The sequence below is a fragment of the Dendrobium catenatum genome, unplaced genomic scaffold (genome assembly GCF_001605985.2).
Source record: "Dendrobium catenatum unplaced genomic scaffold, ASM160598v2 fragScaff_scaffold_1381, whole genome shotgun sequence".
Classification (NCBI taxonomy): domain Eukaryota; kingdom Viridiplantae; phylum Streptophyta; class Magnoliopsida; order Asparagales; family Orchidaceae; genus Dendrobium; species Dendrobium catenatum.
In genome coordinates, this window is record NW_021319843.1 from 340,418 (window position 1) to 353,508 (window position 13,091).

At 33.7% G+C, this 13,091-nt stretch overlaps 1 protein-coding gene across 5 annotated transcripts in view; it reads right to left on the reverse strand.

Moving 5' to 3' along the window:
- LOC110098883 overlaps window positions 1-8,777 on the reverse strand; it is a 41,694-nt gene extending 32,917 nt beyond the window's left edge. For 3 of the 5 annotated variants that reach the window (XM_020825829.2, XM_020825828.2, XM_028699747.1), the window contains exons 1-2: window positions 8,658-8,777; window positions 8,372-8,573 (exon numbers count right to left, since the gene is read on the reverse strand). In XM_020825829.2, the coding sequence (XP_020681488.1) occupies window positions 8,372-8,573; window positions 8,658-8,708 (253 nt within the window). In that variant the 5' untranslated portion in view covers window positions 8,709-8,777. Of the gene's footprint in view, window positions 1-8,371; window positions 8,574-8,657 lie in introns of those variants that run through there. The other 2 variants (XM_028699744.1, XM_028699745.1) reach the window with 2 other exon arrangements.
- Between the last annotated feature and the right edge of the window lie 4,314 nt (window positions 8,778-13,091).

Sequence of the window (13,091 nt, forward strand, 5' to 3'; positions counted from 1 at the left end):
AAAATGTAAAGCCCAACATAGGATAGTTTGGGCACCTCTGAGTTTCATCTCAAAATCAAGTGCCCCTACTTCACCTCCTTTGGCTTTCATTCCCAGAATCTAATCCTTAGTTGATCTCTTAAATTTTTCCTTGAAATTCCTAAGGGCCAAAACCCTTTAATTTAGACTTTCATGGATTTAAAAAAAAAAAGCAATCTTTAGCCAATGTTTAAATGACTTCCAAACAAACAAAACCACTAGTTTAATCAAAAGTGTTCCCAAGCCAAAACTTGAGATGTAATTAACCATAGGGGCTTGCCCTTATGGGACGTCTGTACCCCAGAAATAAATAAACCTCACTCGACCAAACATCGAGTGGGGGAATCTCTGTTAAATAATTGTAAATTTTATTATTGAGTCCATAAGGAAATGATATTTTTACTCTTCGGGGTAATATATCATATTTTTATGCCGTACTCGATTATAAAATATGCAATCCGTTTGAGGATACAAAAATTCTCCAACAATGTATGGCTTCCATAATCGACCTTCCCGGCATGAATCCAAATTGATTTTGAGAAACATTAGTATCACGCCGCAACCTATGCTCCATAACTCGCTCCCATAGTTTTAAAGTATGACACATTAAATTAATTCCTCTATAATTCGCACAATCTTGTGCATCACCTTTATTCTTAAAAATAGAAATTAACACACTCATTCTCCACTCATCTGACATCTTTTTGGTCTTCAAAATAATATTAAAAAGTTTAGTAAGCCAGGTAATTCCTTCATCTCTTAAGCATTTTCATACCTCTATTGGAATATAATCAGGTCCAGCAGCTTTTCAACCCTTCATTTTCTTTAAAGCCTCTCTAACTTTGGTTTTACTAATAAAAAACAGAAATCTTTAATTTCATTTAGGGTGCTAAGGTCACTACAATCAATCTTATTTTCACAATCTTCATTAAAAAATTTAGCAAAACATCTCATCCACCTTTATTGAATATCATCTTCTAAGAAAAGTATTTTTTGATCTTCATCCTTAATACACTTAATTTAAACTAAATCTTTACTACTCCTATCTCTTTGTTTGACTAACTTATATATATATCTTTCACCCTCAGTATTTAATATATTATATAAATCACTAAAAGCTAAAGTATTTGCATCACTTATTATTTTCTTAGATTCCTTACGAGCCTCTTTATATCTTTCCCAATTATAAGGATTTTTAAAATTAAACTAATTTTTATAACAGATCTTCTTATTTTTAATCTTTTCTTGCACATTTGGATTCCACCACCAACTATTTTTACTATTATGGGATTTTTCCTTTGATACTCCAAGCAAATTTTTTGAAAAATTCTTAATATCAATAGCCACTTTTTTCACATAACATTAGCATCCTTATACACGGACAAAATCTTAAGATCTAAAATCTTAATATCAAAAATATTTTTGTTAATATTCTTTAAATGCCCCCATCTAATCCTAGAATATCGTTTTACTTTACTTTTTATTTTATGCCTATTTATCTTAAAGTCCAAAACTAATAATCGATGTTGGGTACATAAATTTTCACTTGGAATAACTTTACAATCTTTGCAATCTAAACGATCTAATTTTCTAATAAGAAAATAGTCAATCTGAGTTGTACTATATCCATTTTTATAAGTGATGAGATGTTCATTCCTTTTCTTGAATAAGGTATTAGCAATTAAAAAATCATAAGCTAAACAAAAATCTAATATGATCTCGCCACCTTCATTTGTTATTCCAAACTCATGACCACCATAAATGCTTTTAAAATCATCTAACTCTCTACCAACATGTCCATTTAAATCTTCTCCAATAAAAACTTTCTTCAAAATATATCGTTTGTATTAATTCTTCTAAGTCATTCAAAAATTTTAATTTACAACTCATATCCAAACCTACTTAAGGAGCATAAGCACTTATAATATTAACAATCTTAACATCAATAACAATTTTTAAAGCTATAATTATATCTTCAATCCTATTAATTTTTATAACATTATCCTTCAAACTCTTATCTATAATAACACCTACACCATTTCTAATACGACTCTTACTTGAATACCAGAGTTTAAATCCTAAACTATTAATTTCCTTAGCCTTCTCTCCAACCCATTTAGTTTTCTGAATGCACAAAATATTTAACTTCTTATGAATCATAATATCAATTAATCTATTAATTTTCCTGTAAGGGAACCTATATTCTAAGTTCATATCCTAATTTTAGTTTCATATTTTTTAGTTTCATGGACTAACTTCTTTGCCCACACCCGTCCTTGATGTGGGAACCCTTACATATTTAACACTGCACCTGGGTGCCGGTGCAGCGGCCCTTGCACACTTGTCACTGTATTTAGGCTATAAAGCGCGTTGCTTCCAAGGGATGCCCTAACATTAACAGAAAATTTCATGTCATTATTATTTGACAAGTTTTATGCTGATTGTCGATTACCTAAGTCAACCCTCCACTTTTCTCATCCAGGATTTGGGACCTGACAACGGCAGAAAACCAATAACAAAAAAATCAGGAATATAACACAAACTAATATTTTTTATTGAAAGTTTTATGAAAGAAAAGACAAGATACAAGTGGATCTTCAATTGGAGAGGAAGATCCGGCTCTCTCAAATCTCTAACTACCAATTAGAGCCCAAACACCCTAAGAACAATCTAAATTCAATAAATAACCCATAATCATAACCCTAGAAAAATCACCTACTAAAGTATCCAATAATGATGTAAATCCCAAATTAACCACTCTTTTGAATTTTCCCTCCAAATCCCCCTTAATCCCTCCTCTAATTATTGTTGAACCCCACCAGAGCCCGCTCACCTCCTGCAACAGGAGCCCGTCCCTCCTGGGCCGGTCTAACAATACCCCCCTCCCAAAGACCCACATTGTCCGCAAGGTGGAAGGATGGCTTCCTCAATTTTCTCGTCATCATTAACGACGAGAACCTGAATAGTTTGGTCCTTACATCTGTGCCCTGGAGTATACATCTCCTCATATCTGAAATAAAGCTCCTTTACCCTCTCCTCCTGTAACTCCATTTGTGTGAGCTTCTTGAAGTTTTCCCCATATCTCCCTCATGTAGTCTTCTCCTTTGGGATCTCCCTAAGAGTAGTCGATACCAGTTCCTTATATGCAAAAAGGTGGTGGTCATCATATTCAAACCTCCTAAGGTACCACCTCCGGTCCTCTCTCCAGGTGTCTCTGATCCTCCACTAATAGGGTTAGCTCTATAGCCTCTCTCCCAATTCACGAGACATCATCTCTGGTTTAAGCCCTTTCATAAAGTTTCCTTCCAGTATAGTCTCCAAAAGCCGATCCAGTCAGTTGGGCAAGTGCTCAAACTGCTCACGGTACTCAACCACTATCCCTTCTTGCATCAAGACAAAGAACTGCTCATGGAAGTCACCTTTCATAGAAGTTTGAAAACTTTCTAAAAAATAATTCTTAAACTCCCACCAGGTCTGTATGGGGCATCTCGTATCCCTCCTAGATGTGTCAAAATGGATTTTCGGGTTGGGTTTGGGTGGAACCTAGAATTGACCCGATTTCAAATGGGTTAACCCGAACCCAACCCGATTTTGTAAATGGGTCAGAAATTTAAATCCGGACCCGAGTTGCTGGGTTACCATGTTAACCCGACCTAACCCTCAAACCCAGAATACAGCCAATGCGGCGAGTTCAGGAGCGAGCAAATGAGGGGTGTCGGCACAAGAGCGGGTCTGTGAGGGGTGTGCATGCTTAAGCGGCACCTAATTTTGATTTTTCCGAGGGACCTCTTGTAACTCCAATTTGGGTTTCTTTTCCTCGACTATGACTTCACTACTTTAACCAATCCATAATGTATTCTCTTGGCTAAATTTTTGGTAATTGCTTCAAGTGTAAGCTACTACTGCTAAACTATCAATGCCATCATTGGTGGCTAAGGTCCTAGTTGAAATGGTCATTACTATCCTTTCAAAATAAGCACCCCCATACCATAATCTCCATCTTTTCATTACCAATCAGCCCCCCTTGCTTCATGCCCCCATAATCACGCCTCTCTCCATACCTTCCACCTCTCTCCTCAATGATATCTACGTCGTTTTTATTCCTACGGATTTCAGAATTTGTATTTCTCCCACCAGACCTCTTACCTCCGATGCCGTCATTTGATTTTGATTTTCCAGTATCTTCTTCACCATCTCATGAAGATCGGAAACTTTTTCTTCCATGGAGGATATTCAATCCTCCATTATTGCTTTCATTTAGCTCATTTCCCCTTCAAGGCGTTCTTCAAAAGCATCCACTTTATTAGCCGTCATCGATACCCGAATATTTGTTGAACTCAAAAATCTTGATCTTGCCCGCAAAAACAGCAAAACAACCCTTCTTCAGATAAAAATAAGCAGCCAGATTTAAAAAAACAGCCCAAAAACAGTCCCAAAAACTGCTCTAATACTAATTTGATAGGAAACAACAGGGAAAAATAGGAATTCATCACTGAAATCAGAATTTGAGCAGTTAAATCAAGCAAATTTTTAGATTTTTATGGATGAAAACACAAGTAAAACACTCTTAATTGCTAGAAGATGAAAGAAAATAGAGAGATATATCCTCTATTCGAGAGGAGGATCAATCTCTACAAAACTCTCTAGATGGCGCTAGAGCCCAAGAACACCAAAGAGCACTCAAAAATAAGCAACAAAAAAAATGCCCTAACCCTAATACAAACCCCTAATTAAAGTAAACACAAAATTAACACCAAAGGACTAAACATCCCTCAAGCAAAAGGCTCGAGATAGTAGACCCCACCCCTAAGGGGGCAGCTTAACAGCCTGCGAACCACCAGGCTTGCACCTGCTGTACTGCAGGAGCCAGCCCATAGGTTGGGCCAGCTAAACTGGTCCAATCATATCAGAATTCACCCTTCTCGCTTGCATCAACCTCCTCAATTTTTTTCTCATTAACCTACTTTAATGAAGAAATAGAAGAAGATTCACCTAAATCCTTATGCTTTTTGTTGTCCCTGTAACTTTCCGGAAACATTGCAATGATTTTCTTGTTGGTATATTTCTTGATTTTCTCCATATCGACAAGGTCAGGGAAGATTACGGCATAATTTCCAGAATGAGGTAGTGAAGTATTTATAGATTTATAAGATATGAATGCATTAACCACATGTCAAATCCACATAATTGATGCGATCAAAAAATACAGGGGACCCTATATCTCTTGATCACAAAGGAGAGACGGACTTCTACCGACGAAAATGACTAAGGACGAGAAAAGGGACGAACAAACTCTTACATTTCAAATTAAAGAAATAAAAAGAAATCAAAAAACACAAACTCGACTCAATCTCAAAGACGACCTAAAGTTGCTTCACTTAGAGAAGAAGGATACAGGTGGAGTGGCACTTGCGGAGAGACGAAAGAGGTTAGAAGCCCGAGAAGAAAGGTTGGAAAGAGCCCGCAGGATTTCCAAAGCAAACCCGCGGGTTATAACTTTTCCAAAAATCACATTTTCATAAAATTTACTTCAAACATTACAAATCCCCCATATATATAGGTATGAAAGGGAATACAAAGAGACACTAACATTAATTTTAACACAAGAAACTAAGCATTAAACCCAAATGCTTTTCACGCAAAAACAACCCAAGCCAAGAAACCGAAGAGGTAGCCGCGGGAACCAAGGAGGCCGAGCGGGAACCAAGGGGCCACGGTCACGGGAGGGAGCACAGGCACGGGAAACCAGCAGCCGGCCGGAATCCAAGGGGGCAAAAGCAATGAAACCATGGAGGAAACCAAGGAGTCATGCATGGGAAGACTAAACAACTATCTTGGGATTCCAAAAGCCCTTTTTAGAAATCTAAGAGACAACTTTAAGACATTAAAACTTAAAACATTAAAACATAAAATTACATTTAATAAAAAGATAACTATGAGCTAAAATCATAGCTAATAATGAGCTAACCCTTAGTTCAATAAATGAACTAAAGACCAGCTCATAAATGAGCTAAAATTTCAGCTCAATTTTATTTGAGCTAGTAGACTCAAGAGAAGTCAAAAATCTAATTATTTTTTACATGAGTTGACCCCCCCCCTTTGTCTACATCAATAATCAACCATGATTAATGTGCTCTCTTTATTTTTGTTACATTTATTCATCATTCATTCACTATTTCTTTAAAGAGATGAGAGAATCAGAGAACTAAATGTACATGAAAATTTGCCTTAAGTCAGGTTAGACTTGTCTCACAAATCAAAATATATCTAGTTCATGACAACTTGATTAGTTAAGAGGGATCAATTTGCCTTGAGATGAAAGTCGCTAAAATAATAATAATCTTGTTGGAGAGTTTAAGTCACCTAAGTTATTTGACATAACCCTTATTAGGGATTTGAAGTCTGCAATCAACTTCAAATGAACTCATTCTTCACTTAGAAATCAACAAGAGTCCTTTATGTATTCTTATATAAACTACTTTTTAAGCTTCTTGTGTGATTCTACTTATATAAAAATAGCATTTATTGTAGCATTGTGCTTTGAATAAAAACTATAAAAAAGGGTCAAAGGGTGAGCCTAGGATATTGAAACATTGGCATCGGGCTTATACTTTCTAACAATATAATGAAATCCCAAAGCTTCTCATTTAAGGTTCTCTTTCTTCCCCTTTTTTTTATCTTGATTCTTTCTTATTAATAAAGCTCTGGTATCACCCACTGATAAATTTGGATCCAACAAGGACCATAAAATTCTTAGGCAATTCACCTTGTGACAACTAAAAGCACGAGAGTTCCCCAACTCCTTCCACTAGAGGAACACATTTCTTTATCAATCAATTTTGAAGAGTCGTCCCTTCTACTTTCAATGTTGGTAATCAACTTGCTTAGGAGAGTCTCTCTAATGTCGATCCATCTAATCCAAACATCATCACTATCCTCATTGACTCCATCACTTTCTATGTCACGAAAAGATTCCTTGGTCGGTGATACCCCTTAACTTCTTTCAAATATATCAAGATGTGATGGTCTATCACTTCTTAGCTAACCATCATCCTAACAATATTGTGATAAAGGGCCTTCAAACTTCCCTTCACTAATGGAAGAACAAGTATTTATTTGTTTGTCTAATCAACCAACTAAGGGATACCCACCAAACATAACCATGTTTATGGGCTCTGAAATCACTTTGGTTGTTCTTATTTAGTATATGATCAAACTTCTAAAAAGTCAACCCAAAATCACCTAGAAAATGATAGACCCAAAAGATATTTTTATAGCACTCAAATATATGCTAACTTCACTAACTAAGATTTCTTATTTTTCGTTTGGCTAGTCGTCAAGATTTTCCTGGATGTTGAATGCATCCAAGTATCATATAATACATCATTATTGTGCGTTGAATCCATGATATGGGGACATTATAAGGATTCCGGTTATATGCAATTCATTACTTAGTAGTAGCAAGGGATTTCGGTGGCCTTTATTTAAAAAAGAAAAAATCAATATTAAATTAAAACATTCTCTCGCTTAAATTTTAACGAAACTAGCTATCTTAAAAAGAAAAAAAAAAGAAAAAAATAAAATAAAATAAAAATAAAAATAAAAACCTAGCCTTTACCTAGAGAAATAAGTCTACCTGAAAAAATTCATGTTTGGCTTACCAGTAACACACCAGACCTTCTCCACAAAAACAAATGAAGTATTGGCAGAGGCAATGAAGGAAAGACCAAGCTTCGTTACTCATAATTACATGAAAGATTATAGTGCTATCATAAAGTTGATACTATCTATGTTGAGTGCTAAAAAAATTTTTAGTTAGATTGTAAATTCTTTAAATTTCAACTGATTTCTTATCTTTTATCATCTAATTTCTCATTCTTATTGTCATTTTATTGCACAGGCCTCGAATCAAAATGCCAAGCTGGAGGTGACTTAAGTTTGACCCAACCTACACCCCTACATCTATGTAGCTATAATATGGAACTTCAAGAAATCAAACAACTGACAAATATTTTTAAAATAACAATTAAAAAAAAATGTCAGCAAACCAAACAATATAGAAACTTGAAGATTTTATGGTATTGAAGAAGATTGTTTCTTCATCTCTCTGGACATCCTACATTCTTCACAGGGTAATCTCCATTTGGAAGAAAAGAACGATGCTCGAGTAGCGGACCAAAAGATGGAAGAGAATTTCTTATGATGATCACAATGATTCCATCCTCTACTTTGCTTTCCTCCCATTTTGAGGGTTTCGATATTTGCAGAATTTACAGCTATTGCCATACCAGGTGACCTTTTTTTTTATCAGTAAAATTACAAGAGAAGTAAATAGAAATAGAGGGCAGCATACTTCGAGGATCGTATCCCTTCTGGCCAGCGGCCATGAGGTGGTAGCGGTCGGCAAGAGTGCGCTCGGCCAAGCATTCCAAGACAAGATAATCGAGCTCTTCCACTGTCTGAAGCAGTTTGAGGGCTGCGGCCGGTCGATCTCCAGCAAACCCTGCGCCACATCCGACGCGGACCTTGGCCTTTCGTCTCCGGGGATTTTCTCTCTGCGACCAGAATGAAATCAATTGGACGTGATAAAAATTTTGCCACCCTATGTTCAGCAGGTGATTGTTGTTGCTCGGACTCACCAAATTGATGACGCAGTTGTGAACTTCGCCCTTCTTCCACTCGGTCTCCATCTTGAACTGCTCCGGTTGGTCCCGCTCAGCCGGTGACCGAGGCGGAAGACCAGTTTAACTCAGGCAGGATACATTTACTCAGTAAATTTGGTTTTTAATATTTTTTTAGGATTTTAAATTCTAAAAATTATTTGATATGAAAGATTCTGCCTAATGAGTAACTATTTCGCTAAAGAATAAGGATTTAAGATGGTTAATACAAATAATATTTACACATAATTATTTGGGAAAAATTATTATGTGCGAATACCGAACACTCGTTCGGAGACGAATCAAGAAGCGCCACGTCATTTTTTTGTGTAATGGTGTTGTGTACCATGTGACGTGACACATTATGATTTGCCTTCGAACGGTCCAGTATCCGCACATAATAATTTCTCCGAACTGTCCGATATTCGAGGCATAAATATAACGTGCAACTCAAGTTGATCGGCGTTGTTGACTCGTTGCCTACGACTAGGCAAATGAATGCATTAGAGCCCCAACGATTGAATGTACATTCAGATCCACATCAGTGAATTTATCTTACTTAAAACATTATCGAGTTGCATATCAATTTGAGATATATTGAAATAAATATTGTGTCCGTACATGAGCAGTAACAATATATCTTTGAACCGTCAAAGAAAATTATTGCATGTGAGTTATAACTTGAAATCTCTTTTCGAAATGTAAAGCTTTCTCTCAAAGATATACATGATTGATAAGTCTATTATAGATATCCATGATTGATAAGCCTATTATAGATATTTATGATTGATAAGTCTACGTGTATTTATTATAAACGCTTTATCATATCATATCCCACATTATTGTAGTGCACTGCATTCCATAATCAGGGTTTAACAACAACAATGAAATCTTAATAACAAATGTTCATCTAATGATTAATATATTAAAATTATCCAGCATGAGTAGATTTGTAGTGATGTTGAGTAGTTGGTGGATTAGATTAATCAAATATCTTGAGGTTTGTTTAGGATCTTTTTATTATTATTATTATTTAATAAATATATGTTGTTATTTTATGTACTATTTGATCATTTTATGTTTTGAATAAATTATCTTTAAATATTAAAAATAATTTCCAGGTGTTTCTGATTAATTTTTAAAAAATAATTAGTGTCCAAATCAGGAGTATCTACAGATCATTCCAAGATAGAGGCTATGTTGGAGTGGCCCTTACCCAAAACCCTCAAAGAATTGTGAAGGTTCTTGGGACTCACAGGTACTACAAGAAGTTTATGAGAGGATATAATTCTATAGCATGGTTGTTGACAGAGCAACTGAAGAAAGATAACTTCAAATGAGATGTGGCAGCTACCCAGGCATTTCAAATGGGGGGTGGCAACCATCCAGGTGTTTGAGCAGTTGAAGAAAGCCATGACGAGTGTCCTTGTGTTAGCACTACCAAATTTTAGCCAGCCATTTATATTAAAAATAATTTCCATGTGTTTCTGATTAATTTTTAAAAAATAATTATTAATGCTTGCCACTCCTGTCATTATCACTATTGGCTGCCACCAGCAACTACCCTCATCATTATTCCTGGCCATCTCCATTATCAGTTACAACATTCAGTTGTTGTCACTAATAGTGTCATTGTCACCGACATTGTGTTATCAATCATTTTGCCATATTTTTTCTAGTCAATATCCAATCTAAACAAAAAAAGTGTTTGAGATATAATCGTTCACAAATTCCATCATAACTAAGTAATATTCTTTCAATGAACATAATAGATTTGCTACCTCATAAATACCCCAATATTTTTCATAGATAATAAAGGTGAAACAATAAAAAAGTTGTACGATTACATCAATTGTTATTTTGATTATAAGAATAATGTTGAATTGCCTCACCTTCTATTTGATTTCTACTTGTTTACTACTATCACAACTTATCATAATCTTTTTACTCATTTTAGCCATCATATTTCCTATTTAATTTCTTCTTTCTTTTAACATTCTCCTCTTAAAAATAACATCTAAAATGCATATTATAACCTTTCTATTACAAAATGATGGGTAGGGATATCTTTACAAAAATTTTTATCATAATAAGTATCAAATTAAACAAATTTGCTTTAAGATTAGTATATAATAATAATAATAATAATAATAATAATAATAATGACTAACTCCTTATGATGATGCTAATAACAAACTCCTTATGATAAAGCAATTGATGGGGTGCCTCCTCAATGCAATTCATTGAAAATAGTTACGATGAAGTACTCATATTGATATAGCGAGACAATAGATGCTAAAATGTACCCCAAGTTCTTAAATAAATAAGGTCAAAACTTGCTGAATAACTATGTGACGTTTCAGGAACTTCTTGGCTTTCTTCGAGGGTCTTCTTTATTTTCAATGATTTTAGAGCATGTGTGCTTAGGCCATTATGAAATTTCATAGTGATGATGTCTCTTTATTCATTATCCGAGAAGGTTAACTATGCTTTTGATTGATTATTCATGATTGAATATGATACTAGCCCCTAAACCTAAATCAAGGATGTCAGCTGCCATCATGACATTAACTGCTAATAACTTGTTAGCATGGTCTTCAAACCACATTCATATTTTAATTCATGATTAAACTATGATCGAATAATATTTGAAGAATGAATAATCAATCTTTGAGCAATGGTTATACTATGATCTCAAACAACTTTCAAATCATATTCAATCATGATTTGAATAATTTGAATAATGTTCAAATTATGATTGAGTAACAATAAAACAATCTTTGAATTATGATTGAATAATCTTAAACCGTGATAGTACCATGATCAAACTATCTTCTTTTTTTATTCAATAATCATCAAACTACCATTGAATAAGGATAAGAAAAAAGCCCCACTCGTGAATGAATCATCTTGAACCATGATTGAAGATAGTTCAATCATGGTTTGAAGGTGATTTAAGGATCATTCAAATCATGAACGAAAATTGATTGATCATGGTGCGATCACCATTCGAAGATCGCTTGATCAGAGTTAAACTATTTTTCGAGCATAGTCGTAGTTAGAAATTCTCCAAAATTCTCTGTTGTTAGTATTTTTATTTATTTTTGCTCATTGGAGTTATTTTGCTATGTATGTAAATTTCTTCTCTAATCATACTTCACTCATGTTATATTTGATCTGTTATTTCTCTTAAAATGCATTCATTTGTGGTGTTTGCTATATTATATCCCTTTTAATCTATTGTTATGTTTTATACTCCCTTTGCTATAATCCATCTTCAAATCAAAATGAACGATCTTAAAGCCACGAGTGAATAATTTTCAAATCATAATCAAATAATCTTTGAATTATATTTGAACAATTATTAAACAATGATCAATCAATCTTTGAACCATATTCAAACAATCTTTGAATGATGATAGTATCGCGACTTAACCCTATTTAAATCATCTTCAATCATGATTCAAAACAATCTTTGAATATGTATCGATCCATCTCAAACCATCTTCGAAACTTTATCAAACTATAATTGATTAATATTCTAATCATATTACTTTATTAGAACATAATTGTTTCAAACATTGATCCAAATCTTGATGCAAAATAATTCAAACATATGTCAAACTATTCCAATCTTGAAGGTTGGTGAAGATGAACTTTGAATAAATAATTTTCTTATTTTGATCCGAATAAGATATTGGAACATATTTTTCAATAAAATGCATATAAAATATATTTATTTGATTTTAATTATTATGAGGCGGATAAAATCAAATCCATCCTACAAAACTTGTTTAATTATTTAGTTTTTATTATTAAAAAAGGGATTCAGATATATACCACTTTATTTCATGCTATTTATATATCTAACATTTAAAAACTTTAATATTATATTTCTACCACTCATATAAAATTTTAGGGAAATTTACATACATACCACTTTATAACATCCTATTTACATATCTAACACCTAAAACTTTAATATTACATGCATACCACCCTATATTATTTTAATATCAAATATATTACTTATATTTCTTTCCTACCACTCATATATTTCATTTATACCACTCATATTTGGTATGAAAATGAACTATGAGTGATATGTATGTAATATTAAAGTTTTAGGTCGCAAATATGTAAATAGCATAATATTAAGTGGTATGTATGTAAATCTTCCAAGATTTTAATATCAAATATATCACTCATATATTTTCATTCTTATCACTCATGTCACTCAAATTTTAATAATTTTATTTTATTTTATGTATTTATATTTATTGTATAGGTGATAGATATATAATATTAAAATTTTAGATATTAAAAATAGAAATAACCTGAAATAAGATGATATTTATGTAAATCCCCCGTCATTTAATCCTTACTTGCCAAGTTCCAACCCTCCTAATGTTT